This window comes from Chiloscyllium plagiosum, chromosome 41 (assembly GCF_004010195.1).
Source record: "Chiloscyllium plagiosum isolate BGI_BamShark_2017 chromosome 41, ASM401019v2, whole genome shotgun sequence".
Lineage (NCBI taxonomy): Eukaryota > Metazoa > Chordata > Chondrichthyes > Orectolobiformes > Hemiscylliidae > Chiloscyllium > Chiloscyllium plagiosum.
Window position 1 is genome coordinate 19364179 of NC_057750.1, and position 21121 is coordinate 19385299.

The following is a 21121-nucleotide window of genomic DNA, read 5'->3' on the forward strand; positions in this document are numbered from 1 at the left end:
AGGGATGAATGGAGGCATTAGGTGCGGGGACAGGGTGGAGAGGAGAATGGGGGCATTAGGAGCGGGGACAGGATGGAGGGGTGAATGGGGGCATTAGGTGTGGGGACAGGGTGGAGGGATGAATGGGGGCATTAGGATCGGGGACAAGGTGGTGGAGAGAATGGGGGCATTATGAGTGGGGGCAGGGTGGTGAGGTGAATGGAGGCATTAGGAGTGGGGACAGGGTCGTGGCTCTGAGTTGAAGCTGCTGTTTCTGATGATGGATCCCTCCATGATACAGTGAATGTTTTGACCAAAGAACCTGAACCCAACCCCTACATTCCAACCCCCAATACACATGCTTCAAGCTTCCTGACTGAACTGCCATTAAAAGCCCTCAACATAGTCAGGTCTGAATCCCAAAGTCTGTCTGTCACTTAGAAGGCTCAAGTCAGAAATGTGATGGAATGCTCATTACTTGCCTGGATGACTGCAGCTCCAACAATACTCAAGAAGCTTGATACAAGATAAAGCGTGCTTGATTGCCGCCAACTTAAATATTTATTCCCTCTTCTCTGCCAAACCTGTGACAGCTGAGTGTGCAATCTATATGATGTGCTGTAAGAACTCACCAAAAGCTCCGTTAACAGCTCCTTTGAAAGTTGCAACCTCTGCCCTCGAAAAGGACAGGGGAAACACTGCCACCTGCAAGTTCCTCTCTGAACCACTGCTTCCCCCTCATCTGCTTCTTGATTACTCAGAGTCATCAGTTCCATTTGAATGCAATTCTCATCTCCTAGTTTTCCTGTATTTATTGTTTTACACCTGACTTGAAGGAAGAAACATGGCCAGTCTTTACCTGGAGTGAAATTATTCACAGAGTGATACCTCAATACCTATCTCCTATCCAGTGTACTTCCTTCTCCTTTGAATAAACCAAAAGCTAAATAAATATTTAACTGTAGGCGATTGGTTGGCTCAGTTGGCTGGATGGCTGATTTCCAAAGCAACGTAACACAAAACAGCACTGGCTCAGTTCCACACCAGCTGAAGTCATCATGACCCGCGTCCTGAAACCCACCCCTCACCTGAGGCATGGTGACCCTCAGGTTAAACAACCATCAGCCATCGCTCTTTATTGAGAAAGCAGTGCTCTGGGACTATGGTGACCTTACTATGTCACTGACAAACAACCTTTAAAGGAACACTGTCTAAAACATCCAATGGCAGCTCGTCAAAATGAAATAAAAAGTAATTTTTGGCACTGTTGGTGCATTTCAGCGACTGTGACACTCACTGGGCCTTCAGAACTTGATGGATGCTACATAATGTTACAGGAGAATATAGATGGGCTGATTAATGGCCAATGGAACTCAATCAGATAAATGTAATATGATGCAGTTGGGCAGGACAAACAAGGCAAGTGCCAAAGATCAGTGGGACCTTGATGTGCATTTAGCAGTCCCTGTAAAATATGAGGACCGCATTCCAACTCCATTTTGATTTGTTCCCTCACCCCCTCTTCCTACTTCTCTCTCACCTTGATACTGAGGAGTGTGGTCTCAAGCTACAGTCTGGTATTGATCAGCCGGAAGATTGGGCAGAGCAATGGGCAGACGGAATTTTATCCTGCATTTTGGAGGTTGAATAAGAGAAGGATATACACAATGAATGGTGGGTTCTTCGGAAATATTGAGGAAAAAGGGTACCCTGGTGTTCAAGTGCGTAGATCCTTGAAAGCATCAGCACACATGGACAGGGTGGTGAAGAAGTCAGAAGTAATGCTTGCCTTCATTAGTGTCGGTGTAGAATATAGGAATGAGGCTTTTTTTGTTATAACATGAAGGTCGAACCCCTCTGTTAATATAACCAAACTCCCAGAAAAGCTCACCTCACCTCGTAATCTGTTAAAAGTGTGTGGGAGTGACAGAGAACTCCTCACTTCAACTACTTACAGAAAAATAACAATGTTTCTACCTAACTCCAATAGTGAGCACTAAACAAAAACTATTCACAATCCTAAGCCCCCTTTTCTTAACTACTTACTTTCTGACCCCAACGTATAAAAATGCTGTTCCAATAACACAATTATTAAACATCACATTAACTTAATCTCAAAACTACACAGTCTTTGTCGTCTCCATTGTCTTCAGTCTTCCAGCTGCTGATCTCCCTGGGTCGACTTCTTTCTGTTTTACTGCGAGTATGTTTTACATGAAAAGGTACCTTTGACAGCGAGTGTTTTCTAATTTCTTTGAGAGCAGGATGTTAGATGGGCAGTTAGTTTTCTGGCTCGACAGCAATTTCTCTGTGACCAATTTTCAAAATGCCCTCGTTTTTTATGTCCTCCAACATCATACCATCTCATTGGTCAGATGTCAAAACAATAAATTCAAACTCGATTGGGTTTTATCCTGGGCATAATTTAAACTAATTGGTTAAATTCAAATCATTGTCAAAACAGCAGCCAAAACTCAGGTATCCATTTCACAGCCATTTGCTGCAGCTATCTATTTTGGAACAGCTCATCTCCCAGCCTTTCCATTTGGGCAGCTGAGCCTGCATTTTAAGGTTATTTCAAAATTCAGAAAATACTTTCTATTTTAAAGTGAACATATACGCTTTCGACTTCGTGGCATTTATCAAACATGTTGCTTCAGCCACATTATCGGAAAGATGTGATTGCTGGAAAGGGTGCAGATGAGATTCACCTGGATGTTGCCTGGGATGGAAAATTTCAGTTATGAGGAGAGATTGAGTTTATTTTTTTGGAGCAGAAGTGGCTGAGGGCAGATCTGATTGAAGTACACAAAATTATAAGAAGCATAGACAGAGGACATCATGAGGATCTTTTTCTATGGCAGACATTCTAAGACCAGAAGGCATAGCTTTAAGGCAAGGTTGAGAAGATCCGAGAAAAGAAAATTCACCCAGATTCTGAAAGAAATATGGAATACGGTGTCTGAGAGGTGTGATGGAGGCAGGTACGCCCACAACATCAACAAAGCATCTTAATGCCAGGGCATTACTGCATTTAATGTTTGTTTAGATCAGAGTGGTGATGGAAAAGCACAGCAAGTCAGGCAGCATCCGAGGAGCAGGAAAATCGACGTTTCGGGCAAAAGCCGGAATACTGCATCAGGAAAACTGCACTTAATACCAGGGCATCACAGTCCGTGGACCAAGTGCAGGTAAATGGGATTAATGGAGTTGGGGTGTTTGTTGGTTGGCACATTCATGGCGAGCTGAAAGTGCTGTTTCTGTGCTGATTCGATGACAAGTAGAGGTTTCTATTGAAAAACTATGAAGCACAAAGCCTGAAGTTATTTGCTTGACTAGGTCAATGGACAATGCATTGATACAAAATGTAGTCAAAACGATGAATGGAATGTTAGCCTGTATCTGAAGGAGGCTTCAACAGAAAGTCTGGAAGTGAAAATTCATTTGTTCATAAGCAGGGTTAGATCAGGAGTCACTTATTCTGGTTTGGGTACTATATTTCAGGAAGGACATCAATGAGGTGGGGGGGGGAGAAATGACAGTAGAGTTATCAGAATATTACGGAGTTTAAACAGTTAAATGGTGAGCTAATTACTGTGTTGCTGTGTTGAAATTTGAGTGGCTATCTGACTGGTTAAAATTATAGAAGAATTTTACAGGATGAGAAATGGAGAAGCTAATTCATCTGGTTCTGGGCTCCAGATTGAGAAAAAGCTTGCATTTCTCTAGCACCTTTCAAGACCAGCGGACCTCTCAAAGTGCTTTACAACCCATGAAATACTTTTGAAGTGTAATTGTTGCTGTCATATAGGAGACGCAAGACGCACAAAACAAGCTCCCGCCCAAAAACAGTGTGAGCAGATAGTCTGTTTAGTTTTAGCATTATTAATGTCGTGGGATTGCTTCTATCCAACAAGGTCTCTAATATTTTACTCAAAATATTCCAGCTGGTATGTGGAAATGTCGTGGAGGCAGGTTATAGGAAGGATGTTATAAAATTGGAGAGGGTTCAGAAAAGATTCATCAGGATATTGTTGGGAACGGAGTGTTTGAGTTATAAAAATAGACTGAATAAGCTGGGACTTTATTCACTGGAGTGCAGGAGGTTGAGGGATGACCTTCTGCAGATTTATAAAATCATGAGGGGCGTAGATAAGGTGAATAGCAAGGGTCTTTTTCCTAGGGGTGGGGATGTTCAAAACCAGGGATTATATTTTTAAGGTGAGGAAGTTTTAAAAAGGATACGAGGGACAGGTTTTTCACACAGAGTGTGGTTCATGTGTGGATTGAACTTCCATAGGAAGTGGTGGATGCAGGTACAATTGGAATATTTAAAAGACATTTGGATAAGTGCATGAATAGGAAAGATTTGGAGGGATATGGGCCAAATGCAGGCAGGTGGGAGTAGTTTTTTGCTTAGAAATATGGTCAGTGTGGATCAGCTGGATGGAAGGGTCTGTTTCCATGCTGAGGGATTCAAGAGGGCATTGGATAATTCTTTAGACTAGGAATGGTGTGCAGTGATATGGGGAAGAGCCAGGAGATTGGTAATTAGAGCTGGTGCAACAGTGATGATTTAATTGGCCTTCTTTTGTGCTGTAATGGTTCTGTGACATATTGATCTGAAAGATAGCCCCTCTGTCAGTGTACAGCAGTCCACAACATACCACACAAGAGTGCCAGCCTTTAATCTTTTTTACAGCAGGATTTGAACCCCATTTTTTAAACAAATGATTGCACTACCATGTGTGCCACAGTAGGCTGAGACAGAAATTGCAAAATCTATTAAATTAGAGACACACCATCACAGAGTGAGGTGAGAAGGGCTCTTTCCTTGTAGAAAGAAATTTTTAAAACCTGGAATTCTCTTTGCTAATGGCTGATGATGCCGGAACAATTGACATTTTCTGCGCTACAGTTGATAAGATTTGTTTATTGAGGTATGAGATTTGGGTCAGTGACAGGGGTCACTGGAGGGGTGTAGAAATGAGCCATAACCTGACTGAATGATGGAACAATCTGAAGGGGTTGAATGGATGAGCTCTGCTCTCTGTCAATTAAGGGACAATTCATCACAGACAGTTTGTGAAACCCTTCATGAGTGATGCACCTTTTATTGTTGCCGTGACTTGGGTTTGGTTGTTTTCAAACTTTCATCGAGGAGATTTGTCTGCTGCTATGCTTCCAGTACATGATGTAATGGCATATTTCTCACCAGATGTGTTGCTTTGGTCTGATAATATGACCCACATGCAAGTCCAGGCTGTTTCTCATTCTGATGTACTGATATTTGTCCACGCGGTGTATGATGTTATCATTTCCAGTGGCTGTGTACAAGTGGAACAGCAGCAACTTCCCTGGGCCCTTTCCCAGGCCCACAGACTCCTCCAACTAAATGGATGATGTACAGGAGGCACAGAAAGTCTGAGTGTCCAGAGAGAGGCCATTCAGCAAATTGTGTCAGTGCTGGTTCTCTGCAAATGGTTTTCACATTCCCAGTTTTCCACTTTTGCCCCTGGGCCTGCCATATTGTTTTCTTTTCATACAATTGTCCAAATCCCGTGTGAAAACTACAAACAAATCTGCCTCCAGCACTTTCTCAGCAGATCCTCGCCACTTGCTCATGGGAGAACAACAGGGTGGTGTAGTGGTAATGACACTGGATCAGTAATCAGCTAATGTTCAGATGACATGGGTCCAAATTACAAAGAAATGGAATAAATCTAAAAGCTCGGTTAATGGTGACTGTGTAAACACTGGTGATTGTCAATAGAAACCCATCTTTGGGAGGAGATGGCCTCTTGGTAACATTGTTGGACTATTAACCTAGAGACCTAGGTAATGTTCTGGGTCTACTTAAGAATCTAATCCATCCTGTTCATGTGGTGATGAAAGCAGTAAAAGCCAATAAGATTCATTTATCCCTTTCAGGGGAGGAAATCTGTTGCCTTTACTACATGTGACACTAGACGCACAGCAATGTGATTGATCTTTAATGGCCGTCTGGGAAATTAGAGACTGACAATAAATGGGGGCCTAGCCAGTGATGTCCACATCCCATAAACAAATATTAAGAGAAAGCACTTCAAAATCACATGGCATCCCAAAGGAGATGTACAATAGCCTTCCTTTACTGTCCTTGGAACTCATACTTGGTACTTCTTCCTTCCCTCAACATCTTTAGCTTAAAGACACTGCTAGTTCAAGATGGAGTCCTAGCAGCACCTTCTCTAGGGCAGCTGAAGATGGCTAAAATGCCTGTTGGGATATCACTTTAAGAGGTGGGCATGCTCATGAGCCAATATCAGGACATGGACAATGTGACCAGTGCCCAGTTAAGGTTACACCTTGCGATAGGTTTAGAGTGAGGTAAATTTATGTTTCTCCATAGCTGCAAGTACTGAGCTTCTGTCAGAATATAGAACTGTAAAATACAGCAATGGGCCCTTCAGCCTAAGATGTTGTGCCAAACATGACACCAAATTAAACTAATCCCTTCTGTCTGCCCTTGGTCCATATTCCTCCATTCCTTGCATATATATGTGCTTATCCCTTAAATACCCCTATCGTATCTGCCTACAGCACCACCCCTGGCAGTGCGTTCCAGACTCCTACCACGCGCTGTGTAAAAAAAACTGCCTCTCACATCTCCTTTGAACTTTCCCCTCTCACCTTAAATGCATGCCCCCTAGTGTTACACATTTCAACTCTGGGAAAAAGATTCTGACTATCAACTCTATCTATGCATCTCATGATTTTACAGATTTCGATCAAGTCTCCCCTCAGCCTCTATTGCTCCAGAGAAAACAGCTTGAGTTCTTCTAGCCCCTCCTTATAGCTCATGCCCTCTAATCCAGGCAGCATCCTGGTAAACCTCTTCTGCACCCTCTTCAAAGCCTCCATATCCTTCCTGTAATGTGAGGACCAGAATTGAAGCTAAATACTCTCAGTGTGGCCAAACCCAAGTCTCATAAAGTTGCAATGTAACTTCCTAACCCTTGTAACCAATCTGACTGATGAACAAACCTATCTTAAAATAAACTTGAAATGATGTTGTGCACCATTTATGTGTCTGATTTGTAACTTTTGCTCAGAAAAGAATGCGATAATGTCCAGTTCTTGAGAATTAATAACAAAAACGCTCCTGTTTATTTTTCTCATGCAGATGTGCCCTTCCTGCAGGATCCCGAGAGTATCGTATCCTTCCAGGGAAAGGAAGTAAAGTTACGCTGCTCAATTCGGGTGATGGGGGAGCTTCCCGAAATAAATTGGCAACGAGATGGGGCTCTGTACCAGGGGGATGTCAACCAAGTTCTGGTGCCAATGAGTGATGATGAATGGCTGGCCATCAGTGAATTAAGGTAATTGCAGCCCACGAGTGTGAAATAGAACAGTGCCCAATGTTCATTATCTGATTTAAATGGTGGTTTGCCATATCCTGATATGGTTAGGCCAATTTGGAACTGTTGGTGCAACTTCCCTTGGTTTTGAGTTACAGGGAGAGGCTGAATAGGTTGGGCCTATTTTCCCTGGAGCGTCGGGAGCTATGGAGTGACCTTATAGAGGTTTATAAAATCATGAGGGGCATGGGAAGGGTCAATAGACAAAATCTTTTCCCTAGAGTGAGAGAATCCAGAATGAGAGGGCGTAGGTTTAGGGTGAGAAGGGAAAAGTTTAAAAGGGACCTAAGGGGCAACATATTCTTGCAGAGGGTGGTGCGTGAATGGAATGAGCTGCCAGAGGAAGTGGTGGAGGCTGGTACATTTCAAAGGCATCTGGATGGGTACATGAATAGAAAGGGTTTACAGGGATATGGGCCAAATGCTGGCAAATGGGACTAGATTAATTTAGGATATCTAGTCAGCATGGAGGAGTGGGATGGAAGGGTCTGTTTCCATGCTGTACGTCTCCTTGACTCTATGACTCTATCCCATTTTAGATGTCACAAATGGTTAAAATGTGTGCACTCAGTAACAACACAAAATAACTTGCATTGATATAATACCTTCAACATGCAGAGATGCCTCCAGGTATTCTGGAAGAGCAGGTATACTGCAAGCCCAAGATTTAAATACTGGGAAATGATCACAAACTGAATTGTTTTGAGAAAGGCCTTAAAGATTGAGAGGGGGGTAGTGAGGTGCAAAGTGAGGAGCTGAGATAGCTGAAGTCACAGCCTCCAGTGGTAAAGTTGTTGCAAAGAATGGCTAAAAAGGCAGTGTCAGGAAAATTAAATGTTTGGGGTCTCTGAGACTGAGGGAGGGATGGGGCAGTTGAAAGATCTAAATGTAGAAATTTGATTTTAAAGATTGTGGAGACTGGAACTGATATGGGTCCAGAAGGACAAGTACAAGGAATAATTGGAACATTGATTGATCTGGGATTTACTTATTGGAGGAGCTGAAATTTGTCAACATGCAAACGATGGCCAGGAGAGTGTTATGAATATGTAGAAGTGGACTGTACCTTTAAGAGAGTGAAGGACTTGGCAAGCACACTGAATGCTGGAGACTTTACAATATAACATTTGGTTCAGAACAGATAGCACTGGCTGAGTTGCTATGAGACAAAAACAAATTCAAATTCGGCCAATCAGTTTAAATTAAAGCCCCAAAATACCAAATGCCTATCAAATTTGAATTGAGTATATTGACAATCTTTAAAGCCACTGACACAATCTGATGCTTTGGGGGTGTAAGGCTGGGGAACATTGAACAGTTGAGAGAACTGCCAAACTAGCAGCATGTAAAGACTGCCTGAAAACTAGCTCTCTTAAAGGTATCTTTATCGATCTATAACATGTGAAGCAGAATCCCCAAGAAGAAGAACAGAAGACAAGAATACAGAGAAGAACCGAAAGCTGCCTGGTTTTCAGATAAGAAGTGTTTTGTTAATCTTAATCGGGAGTTTTATCTGACTAGTATTATAGAGGGGAAGGTAAAAGATAGGTTAGAAGAAGGAATTGTAAATAGTTGTTAGTTAATTATTCTCTGTTATACTTTAATAAATAAAGTTGTTAATTTTTACTTTAACTAGTTCTTGGCTATTGAATTTTCAGATTACTGCATGGGATAAATCTTTTCTGCGTTGCTGGGTTAAATTGAGCAGCAGGGCTTACCCTATGTCCTAACAAGAGTATTGAAGTGTTAAGTCTGGAGATAAAAACCTGGAGTGAGTGTTCCTGCAGCAGAAATAGTGTTGAAGGTAGATAACAGAATAGTGTCAACCTTGAGCTTTTGATCAAATTGCTGAATTCACAAATTTAACAGTCAGAGGTGATTATTAGACCTCCTGACCCATGACTGTCACCTGACTCCAGCTCACTCGCTTACTTATTTTCTGCTTCCAACATTTAATATCCTGTCTTCGTTCATAGCATTCCCTCAATCCACCGAACAGATGCTGGGAGTTATCGGTGCATCACTTCAGTGAAAGGCAAAGAAATTATCTCCAAAGAAGCTCAGCTAGAAATTGAAGGTGAGTCATTGATCCTTTTAAATGCTGAGTTGATGTTGGGACTATGAAAGCTGTGCAGTGTGTTAGGAAGCAAGTCAGTCCATCGCAACTTCAAATCTGGACTGTAGTAAGTTGACTGACCTGGCCACATTGAGGAAGAGAGGAAAACTACCCTTAGTCTCTGTGTCTCCCGATGCAGTGCCTTCTGTTGGGAAGATGGCATTAAGGTCAGGCTGGAAGTGTTAGGGATATTGGATGTAATGGGCAATATATTCCAGATACTCATTCCTCTGTCTCCTTATTTGTCTCTTTCTCTCTCTCTCTCTCTCTTTCTCTCTCTCTCTCTTTCTATCCTTCATTCTTTCTTTTTCTGTCTTTCTTTCTCTTTCATCCTGTTTCTTTATCTTTCTCTACCTCTTTCTACCTCCCTGTAAACTGCTGTTCAATGCTGGTAACACTTGATTGTGAGCAGGGAGGTCCTTCCTCTGTCCACCCACGTGATCTCCCATGGTCCTGATTCCATCCTTGATCTCCAAATGCAGGTTAAAGGCAAGCTACTGACCCCCACAATCCTTGGATTCTTACTTGTCCCTGAGCTGAGTTTTGAGACACTAATCCAGGTGTCACTGACACAATACTGCCATCGTTTCTTGGACTTGGAATTTTCAAACACTCTTTTGTCACCTTTAGACTCAAAATCCATCCTTTTGTCTGTCTGTTTCTTCCTCTCTATGTGCTCCTCCAGTCCCACAGCTAACCCCTCACCCTTTCCTCCAACTATGAAATCTCTGAACTCCAAATTTAGTTTCAACGTGATTGCCAGTTTCCTGCACTCTGCTATCTGTGGCTATAGCCTTCAGCTACAACAGCAGTAAAGCATAAAGTGTCCTCACTAAATCTCCCTGGATGTGACTTTCTGATAATTCTTCAAAGTATGGGGCAGGTTGTTTGCGCCAAGTAGCAGGCCTCTCCTAATGATAGTAAAACTCACTGCACTGACCACCAATCAGCTCTTGAAGAGCTGACAGGCAGAGTGTGGGCAAGTTGCTGGACAAATCAGAGACTACAACACAGATGCTACCCCACTGAAAAGAGACACCATTGGCTGAGGTTTTCTCCTTGAGGGGTCAAGCAACAAGAAGGTCAGTAATTTAGCTTCTTGTCCACAAGATTGTAAAACATAGGAGCAAAATTAGGCCATTCAGCCCATTGAGTCTGTCCTGCCAGTCAATGAGATCAGATCATCTCAACTCCACTTTCCCGCCTTTTTCCCATAACCCTTGATTTCCTGAATGATTAAATATCTGGCTGTCTCAACCATGAATATATTTAATGACCCAGCCTCAGTAGCCATCACATGGAGAAAATGAGGACTGCAGATGCTGGAGAGTCAGAGTCGAAAAGGGTGGTTCTGGAAAAGGCACAGCAGGTCAGCATCTGAGGAGCAGGAGAGTGGACGTTTCAGGCATAAGCCCTTCATTAGGAATGTAGGATGGGAAGTGGGCGGAAAGATAAGTTGGAGAGTCGGGGTGAGGCTGGGGAAAGGTAGCTGGGAAGGCGGTTGGGGGTGGGAGTAAATGTGATAGGTCAGAAGGGTGGGTGGAGCAGATAGGTGGGAAAGAAGATGGACAGGTAGCACAGGTCAAGAGGGTGGTACGGAGTTGGAGGGCTGTATCTGGGATAGAGTAGGTGGGAGGGGAGATTTGAAAACAGGTTTAGTCAATGTTGATGCAATATTGTTGTTGAGTCCCGAGGCAGAAGATGAGACGTTCTTCCTCTGGTTGCTGGATGGCTTTGATTTGGTGGTGGAGGAGGTCCAGGATTTGCATGTCCTTGTGGGAATGTGAGGGGCAGCTGAAGTGGTAAAGAATTCCACAGATTCATTACCCTTTGAGAGAAGAAATTCCTCCTTATTCTTTTAAATATGCAACCTCTTATTCTGAAATGATGCCCTCTGGTCCTGGACTCTCTGACAGGGGGAAACAACCTTTCCATATCTACCCTGTCAAGTACGCTCAGAAACTTGTGTGCTTAAATAAGGTCACCTCTCATCCTTCTTAACATCCAACGAGTACAGGCCCAATTTACTTAACTTGTCCTCCGAAGCAGCAAGGCAGCAGTCTTCATGTGGCAGGTGTTATGGAAAAGCTGGTCAGGGTTTAGAAGAGAACTGGCTTTCAGATGCCGTACCTTGCCCTCTCTCCATCTGTGCCTACAGTCACCAGGTTGGAGCAATTGGAGACCAAGCCTTAACTCAGCAGATTGGTTGCCATGGTTTTCTAGTCCAGAAGCTAGAAACCATTCCTGCCTGCTGCTGAACCCCAAAAATAGTGGAGGCGTGACCTCCCTTAAGCGGCTGTTGATTGACCAGTTAAGAGCCTTAATTGTTGGCAAGTCATAAACTTCTCCAAAAGATAGTCTCTCTTTCAGCACTTGGTTGACAACGATATGGGAAGGGGTTGCATTTCTCTCCAGGACAAACTCACCCCATTATTCCTTTCTCTTGCTATCAGGCAGGAGAAAATTCTGCTCTCTGTCTGTCTCTCTCCTTTTTAGGCCTTTCTTCTCAAGAGTGTTGAGGATTTTTGACGTTTTAGCGATACAAACTTTGGAAATGTTATGTATTGCCTTGATTTGGAGATGCCGGTGTTGGACTGGGGTGTACAAAGTTAAAAATCACACAATACCAGGTTATACTGTTGGACTATAACCTGGTGTTGCGTGATTTTTAACTATGATTAACGCAATGGCTGTCTGATGTTCTGACCACCGTGTCTTTTTTTTTCTTCTTCCCCCCTCCAATCTCTTCCCCCTCAGGGTTGCCCCACTTCACCAAGGAGCCACAGGATGCCCACGTGCACAGGGATGAGCCTTTTAACCTGAGCTGTGCTGCCGCAGGATCGCCAGAATTGAAGGAGCTGATGTGGCTACAGGATGGGATGCCCGTACGCGTTGGGGAGAAAACTACAGCAATCTCACCATCAACCCTCTTCATCCAAGGTTAGGACATGGTCTGAGGAGGGATGAGTTTACTCAGCAACATACTCACCAACATAAACCAAGCTCCAACTCCTCCCCCTCACATGCTCCATTTCTAAGAAGAGAGACTGGTTCCATTAGCCCTAGGTTCACTGGAGTTGAGAAGAATGTGGGAGGATCTCATAGACACCTATAAAATTCAAAATGGGCTAGACAGGGTAAACACAGGAAGGATATTCCTGATGACTGGGGATCACAGTTTAATGGTACAGGGTAGGTCATTGAGGACTGGGATGAATAGAAATTTCTTCATCCAGAGAATGGTCAGCCTGTGAAATTCTCTGCCATAGGAAGTATGTGTCGGCAGCACGGTGGCTCAGTAGTTTAGCAATGTTACCTCACAGCACCAGGCTCCCGGGTTCGATTCCAACCTCGGGTAACTGCATCGGGTTTGCACATTCACCCTGTGTCTGCATGGGTATGCTCTGGTTTCTGCCCATAGTGCAAGGACCGACAGGGTAGTTGAGTTAGCTATGCTTAAATTGTTAATTAGAGAGCAAAGGGGTTTGGGTGGGTTACTCTTTGGAGGATTGGTGTTGGGCCATAGGGCCTGCTTCCACATTGTAGGAAATCGAAGTCATTTGTGGGCAGCATGGTGGCACAGTGGTTAGCACTGCTGCCTCACAGCGCCAGAGATCCGGGTTCAATTCCCGACTCAGGCGACTGACTGTGTGGAGTTTGCACGTTCTCCCCGTGTCTGCGTGGGTTTTCTCTGGTTTTCTCCCACAGTCCAAAGATGTGCAGGTCAGGTGAATTGGCCATGCTAAATTGCCCGTAGTGTTAGGTAAAGGGTAACTGTAGGGGTATGGGTGGGTTGCGCTTCGGCGGGTCGGTGTGGACTTGTTGGGCCGAAGGGCCTGTTTCCACACTGTAAGTAATCTAATCTAATCTAATCTAATCTAATCAAAGTAGTTATGGCTCAAATTATTTAATGTTTTCAGAAAGAAGGAGTTAAATCAAGTTCTTAGGGGGAGTGGGACCAAAGGGCTCGGGGTGAAAGTGGGAACAAATACTGAGTAGGGTGATCAGCCACAGTCCCATTGAATGGTAGAGCAGGCTTGAGGGGCTGAATGGCCTATTTCTGCTCCAGTTATGTGTGTTTTGTTGCCACACAGCATACCTCCAGTTGGTTATTTTCTGTAGCTCAAAATATTGTTTTCTTCGACTGTATTTATATAACCATGTGGAACCTTGGATGTAGTAAGCCATCCCCACGGTTTTACAGACATGCTTACCAAAGCAATTTTGATAGTAAGCTATGTAAGAAGCAGTTGGTAACTAAGTACTAAAAGTTTCATTAGAGAGGTGGTTATTCAAAGACATCCGACAGGCAGTGAGTGAAGCAGAGAGGTTTCAGTCAGAAATTCCAGAGCTTAGGTCCTTGGCCACTGAAGGCACAGTTTCCACTGTAGGGACTACTGTTAAAATTGGAGATACACACAAGGCCAGGATTGAAAGGGTGCTGAGGTCCTGAGGCTCGGAGAAGGACACAGAGACAGGGGAAAGGAAAAGATTCTGAAGGGATTATAAAAAGTGACATGGATTTTTAAATCTGAAATGTTATTGGGGGAATGTAGTGAGAAACGGGAGTAATGAGCAAAGAGGATTTTGCATGAGTTTGGACCCTGGCAGCAGAGTTTTGGATGAGTTTGAGTTCATTGAAGGTGAAACCAAGAGGGATAGTTTGGAGCCTTTGTAATTGAGACCAATCAAGTGAATGAGGCAAAGTAACCAGCTGGAATGGAGTGAAATCTTCCCTCCTCAGTTTAACTCCTCACTCCTCTTTGAATTTCTTCTGCTGCATGACTCTCTGTCCCCTCACCACTTTTGTTCTTTGCTGTCCCAGTGTGTGCACTAAATTGGATCCAAACTCAGAGACATTGCTATAAATAAGTGTTAAGTACAGGGCGATTAACTTGAGCCAGAACCTGCAATTCTGTTCCAATCACAGGCTCCAGTTGTTGCTGGTGATGCTGTCCTCAAATGATCCTGTGCCTCACTGAAACAGCAGAATGATCTCTGAAGAGACTCCCTCATTCCACTGAATGAGGGTTAGGATTCACGTCACGATACACAAAAGGAGTTGACTGTCTGATCACATCGTGTTGTCCTTTTGTCATGAAATATTTTCTCCATGTAATCCAGGTGAAAGGAGGGAGACTTGCATTTTTACACAGTACCATTTGTGACCTAAAGTTATCCCAAAGACCTTTAAAACCAAGTCAATTCATACACAGTAAGATCCCACAAACAGCTGTAGGATATATTGGCAGACAAACTGATTTTTAGTGATGATGGATGCGAGAAAACTGTCGGTCCCAGGGGACTGAGCATAGGTGTGTAGGACTTTGAAGCAGAAAGCCATTCAGCCCTTCGAGCCTGTTCCACCATTCGTCAGATCACCGCAGAATAGTTTGTGGTCTCAGCTCCACTGTCTTTCCCTCCCATAGTCCTTGACTCCCTTGCCTTTCAAAGGGCGCATCAGCCACTGCCAGTGAATGTTAGTTCCTGGAGATACCAGGTCATTCCTGGAGAGTTGGGAACTGCTCCTTCAAACCCATTCAGTCCCATTTAATCACATGACAAGAGCACTGTAGCCCAAGGCTCTGTAGCCTGAAATGATGCTCACTGTTCAGTCTTTCACACAGTCGCATGCGAACACATCACCTGAGAGAATCGATCACTTATCTCAATGTGTTCCTCTCTGTGTGGCCTCACTCAGAGTTTTATTATTGTCACAGTGAGTGAGCATTTTGACTGAGCTGAGAGTGAGGCATAGTGATAAGGAGCAGGATAATTTCAAATATGGTGGGAAGAAATCCTCCAACATGGTCAAACATGGAAGCTTTCACTTGAACAAGTGTGAACAGTGCACCCCAGAGACTGATTGTTGTTTCACTTCTGTGTTCAGGATGTGAATGCCGTGAGCTTTCAGGCTCCAGACACTGGCAGGCCTGCTGAGGGTAGACTATACCAGGAAAGCTCTGAGCTCATTCACTCCCCAGATTACAGCCTTTTGTTTTACATTCATAGGTCATGAATGAAAGTCTAAAGAGAAACTCTCAATCCTGTCAGAGGTTCAGGATGGGTGAAGTGCTATACTGTTGGAGGGTCAGTGCTGAGGGAGCGCTGCACTGTCAGAGGGTCAGTGCTGAGGGAGCGCTGCACTGTTGGAGGGTCACTGCTGAGGGAGTGCTGCACTGTTAGAGGGTCAGTGCTGAGGGAGTGCTGCACAGTCGGAGAGTCAGTGCTGAGGGTGTGCTGCACTGTCGGAGGGCAAGTGCTGAGGGAGTGCCACACTGTCGGAGGATCAGTGCTGAGGGAGTGCTGCACTGTCAGATGGTCAGTACTGAGGGAGTACCGTACTATCAGAGGGTCAGTATGAGGGAGCACCACACTGTTGGAGGGTCGGTACTGAGGGAATGCCAAACTGTTGGAGGGTCAGTACTGAGGAAGCGCCACACTTAGGGAGTGTCAGTGCTGAGGGAGTGCCACTGCTGAGGGAGTGCCATCTTGTCATAGGGTCAGCATGGAGGGAGTGCTACCCTGTCAGCCGATCAGTGCTGAGGGAACACTGCCCTACCAGAGGGTCAGGACTGATATAGGTCTGCACTGTCACAAAGTCCATGGTAAGGAAGGACCGGCCTATTAGAGAGTCAGTGCTGAAGGTTGCCTTGCTGTCAGAGGGTTGACGCTAAGGGAGCACTGCATGAAGGAGATCTAGCCTGTTTGATAAGATTCAGGTCCTACCTGCACTCTGAAGTAGATTAATAGGTTTCTACAGCACTAGTTTGCTTAAGAGTAGAGATCTCCATCAATCGTCATCAAAAAGAACTAAATTAACCGTTTGACATGTCATTGACATTTATCGGATCTGCTATGTGCACATTGACTGAGGGCCATATTTTTAAGTCAAGATTAGAGTGGTGCTGGAAAAGCGCAGCAGGTCAGGCAGCATCTGAGGAGCAGGAAAATCGATGTTTCGGGCAGGAGCCCTTCATCAGGAATTCCTTAGATGCTGCCTGACCTGCTGTGCTTTTCCAGCACCACTCTAATCTTGACTAATCTCCAGCATCTGCAGTCCTCACTTTCGTCAAGACCATATTTTTTAAGGCGAGAGAAGAAAGATTTAAGAAAGACATGAAGGGCAACATTTTTTACACAGAAGGTGGTTTATGTATGAAATGAACTTCCAGAGGATATGGGTACATTTACAACATTTAAAAGAATTTTGATAGGTATGTGAATAAGAAATATTTGGAGCAATATGGGCCATATGTAGGCAACTAGAAATAGTTTAGTTTGGGATAATGGCCAGCATGGATTGGTTGGATCAAAGGGTCTGTTTCTGTGCTGTATGACTCTATGACTGGTTCATTTCCCAAATAACAAGGTTGAAGCTCCTTACAAACTGCATTGGCCAGAAGGTGGTTTGGGACATTCTGAGGGTGAGAAGAGAGTGATGAAAACATTGGTCTTCCTCTGTTTAATACTTCACTACCTGTCCCTTCTTACGTCAATAACCAGCAAGGTTCACCGGTTGGGAAAGAAATATTCCACGAAAATTTTGTACCTTGACTTATATTAGCTTGGTTCATCCAATCCATTGAAAAGGAGAGCGAAATTGTCGGATGGACTCATCATCAATAATTCTGTCATCTGTCTGATCGAATTTTGTTCCTGAAGTTTGCTGTCTGATTCTCCCCATACTCTCACTCCCTACTGCTGTGGAATTGTTCATCTACTGGCCACTTTATGCTTTGGATTGATGAAACTGTGGCCAGTCTAAAGTCTTGTTTGCCTGCCTGCCCTGTATTGTCCTCTCCTTCCTCTAAACCTACTTTCTCTGGAGATTGCATTCGGGAGACTATCTATACTGCTCTGTCAATGCACTGTCAGTCCACAGTGTGAGTCAAGAACACTCACTCAGACAGCTGGATCTGAGAGCAGTCTCATCTGGAGCTCATTGTAGAAGGAAATACAGCATGTTTATTCAGAGAATTCTCCGCATTCCTGAGCCAGACCTCAGCCTGAGTGGCTTCTGTTCCTACTGCAGCCTGAGATCCGAGTCAACCTGTCTCTCCCTCCAAGCAGTCTGCAAATTGCAGGGCTGAGTCAGTGTCGGAGTCGGCAGTTCTTAGATGCCACGTAAGATTGTGGCATATAACAGGCATTGAGAGTCTAAACACTGACAAACATCTTCAGCAGAAAAAATGTTACTGTCTGCTGGTGTACAGTTGTCATAGCCAGCTCAGTTTTAAGATCATTTTTCTTAGCGTATCTGAGAACCTTGAAGAAAAGAGGGATTGAAATGATACAATTGCTGAATCCTAACTTCCAATCTCCCTTTAGTACAGCGGGGAGGACAAGTGGCTTCGAGAATTGCAAGGACCAAGGAAGCAACTTCAGGCAACGGTTTCACTTTGGTGGTGGGGAAACTGTGAAATCATCACTCACCACAAAATCAATAGTTACTTGGACAAATCAAGAAAGAAAAGTTGGTATGGATTTGTTAAGGGTTTAACCTGTTTTGATGAGACTCAAGAGAGGGTTGATGATGGTAAGGCTATTGATGAAACGTACAGGGACTTCCTAAAGGCTTTCAGTACAGTACCACACATCAAGCTTCTTCCCTCCCTCACACTACCTTTGCCCTCGTGTTCCCTCCCTCACCTCTCTCAAGCTCTCCCTATCCTCTGTCCCTTCCTCTCCTCTCTCATGCTCCTCCCACCTCCCCCCAACTCTTGCGGTTGCTTTCGATCTCAGTATTTTTTTTCCTCTTCACTCTCTCTCGCCCTATCACAATCCCTCCTTTTTCTCTCTCTTTCAAACCTGGAACCTGTACGAGTGTTGGTTCTGCTGGAAAATCTGTTTACCCTGGATGTGGATTCCCAAAGCAGCTCCAACGAAACATCTCATCGGCTGTAAACATTGTCTCTGGCTGTTCCAGAACTTACTGACGGCCATTGAAGTACTTTTGACATGCTATCACTATGAAGAAATGCAGGATCTGATGGTGTCTAGCAAACTCCCATAAACAGCCGTGTGGTTACATCTGCTGGGTATGTCTTTGTTATACCAACGCAAAATGCTGCTGATCTGGACAGCTAAAACCAGGACCCTAAAATACTGGAAATTCTCCGCAGGTCTGGCTGCACTTTTGGGGAGAAAAGCTGAGACAATAGGTGGAGTCTTCGAGAGCCCTGAGTAGTGAAGGTTTTAGAGAGATTTGTGGTAGAATCCCGCAAGAAGTCTAGTGAGGCCCATCTCAATTGCCAGAGCCACTTGCTGCATCTTTTATGTCTTTAGAGCGTGAGGTGAATTTCTCACAACGCATTGGGAAATTACCAATTACTTGTTAAATGCCTCAACTCACCTCATTACTATTCAGTTTCCCACCTTCCCAAATGCTCCAGAACAAGGAGAAAAAGAACAATGAGAATCCTCGACATGGGAGTCAGAGCTTGGCGATTGCTGCTCACCTCTTGCTCCAGAGGGCCTCCATGTTGGGGGCATCCTCAGCTCAGAGCAGGCTCAATGGACGACAGTCACATAGTCCCTCTTCCATAGACAATTGGCATCTGACCTTTGCCAGCTTTGAAGAGCTCTCAAGGCAATGTCTGACCCACTCATAGGACATTTCTGCACTTTGATGGTGTACCTTGGCCTACTATCGTTGTATTGAGTACAGGGGTTGGGAGGTCATGTTGTGGTTGTACAGGACATTGGTTAGGCTACTTTTGGAATAGTGCATGCAATTCTGGTCTCCTTCCTATCAGAAGGATGTTGTGAACCTTGAAAGGGTTCAGAAAAGATCTACAAGGATGTTGCTAGGGTTGGAGGATTTGAGCTAAGGGAGAGGTTGAATAGGCTGGGATTGTTTTCCCTGAAGCGTCAGTGGCTGAGGGGGTGACCTTATAGAGGTTTATAAAATCATGAGGGGCATGGATAGGAAAAATAGACAAAGTATTTTCCCGGGGGTGGGGGTCTCCAGAACTAGAGGGCGTAGGTTTAGGATGAGAGGGGAAAGATATAAGAGACCTAAGGGGCAACATTTTCACATAGAGGGCGGTGCGTGTATGGAATAAGCTGCTAGAGGAAGTGGTGGAGGCTGGTACAATTGCAACATTTAAGAGGCATTTGGATGGGTATATGAATAGGAAGGGTTTGGAGCAGTATGGGCCGGGTGCTGGCAGGCGGGACTAGATTGGGTTGGGATATCTGGTCAGCATGGACGAGTTGGACCGAAGGGTCTGTTTCCGTGCTGTACATCTCTATGACTCTATTGCTGGAGCAAGGACACTGTGCGCTAAGGGATGTGCATCCCTCACATGGACTGGACAAGGCTACATCTCCCAGCTGTTTGCTTGGTCTGATCATTCTCACAGCATCCCTGCCCTTGTCTTGTGTTATCGCACTTTGCTCCCTCAGCCAAGGACATTACAGCAGCATTGCCCTGCCCTTTAGCACAGGCAGGGAAGCAGGAGGGCAGGAAGGCAAGTCGAGAGGGGTAACTTTAGATCAGGCATCCTGGCACTGTAATTCAAGAGCAGCCTCCAGTACCAGTCTCCGGGGCTTAGACACAGTCAGTTAGCTGCTTGCGGAGGTTGGAGTCAGGATCCCCTCCACGCAGGGCGTGAGGAGACAAATTTTGGGCAGCCCACCACTTGTCTTGATTCTGTCTGCCTTACTGTGGGCTGTTTGCCCCCTGGAATGAGAGTAAGGCAGGCATTAAGAGAGATGAAAGTGGGTGGCACCATTGGGGAAGGTATCTTGAGTGAGTGAGAAGGCAGCACAGTGGGTATTCAGAGTCAGTGGTGTTGGGGCTAAATTGGGGGGCTGGAGGTGGTGATGAGAGCAAGTGGGTCGATGTTCCAGGTAGAGTACGGGCCCTTGGAGGGAGGTGTATGCAGTAGTGGAGATAGAGAGAGAATGGTGGCACTTGTGCTGCCAGATCGGACATTATTCCAACATTGCTGTGCATTCCTCAAGAGAGGAACATGTTGAGCGCAGGTTCCTTGATTTGATGCACTGGCTGAGGTGGCAATGTCTGGGTGGACCAGGTTGGCATGAACGGGTGTCATGGCCTCCCTTACTGGTCCTGGGGGGGGGGAAAACACAACAGCCCACTTTGCACCATCCCTTCCAGCATGACGTCCAGGTCCTTGTCCGCAACATATCAAATGCCCCACTTGCCGCCATGTCCTGGGAAATGCCAGAAACCACTCCGAAGTGCAGCTCCAGGCTGACCATCTTGTTTGGGTCACCATTCCCATTTGAAGATGGTTCCAGGGTTGCCAGTCCATTCTGGGATATCCTAAAGGCGGTGAGTTGTTCCAGCAACAGCGTGTGGTAAGATGGGGCTAGATTTAAATGTAAGGAATGCTATAGGGCTGGAGCAGGTAGTTAATGAGATGACACAAAAACAGAAATTGCTGGAGAAAACCAACAGGTCTGGCAGCATTGTAGAGTGAATTAACTTTTGGAGTCCAGTGACCTTTTGTCAGAACTGAAAACAGCCGGAGAAAGGTGGTATTTGCTAGGTTCCCAGCGTCAGTGACAAATCTGTTCCTTGACGATTCACAGCTCACACATTTACACTTGGCAGATTCTGATGTTGGCGATTGATGGATGGCGCCTTGCCTGC

The 21121-nt window shown here is 44.8% G+C and overlaps 1 protein-coding gene across 1 annotated transcript in view; it reads left to right on the forward strand.

The window, feature by feature from the left end:
- Nucleotides 1-21121, forward strand: part of LOC122542724 (tyrosine-protein kinase receptor UFO) — a 176253-nt gene that overhangs the window by 6006 nt on the left and 149126 nt on the right. Inside the window, exons 2-4 of the mRNA XM_043680699.1 lie at nt 7145-7340; nt 9356-9456; nt 12253-12435. Coding sequence (XP_043536634.1) covers nt 7145-7340; nt 9356-9456; nt 12253-12435 — 480 coding nt within the window. The remainder of the gene's footprint in view (nt 1-7144; nt 7341-9355; nt 9457-12252; nt 12436-21121) is intronic.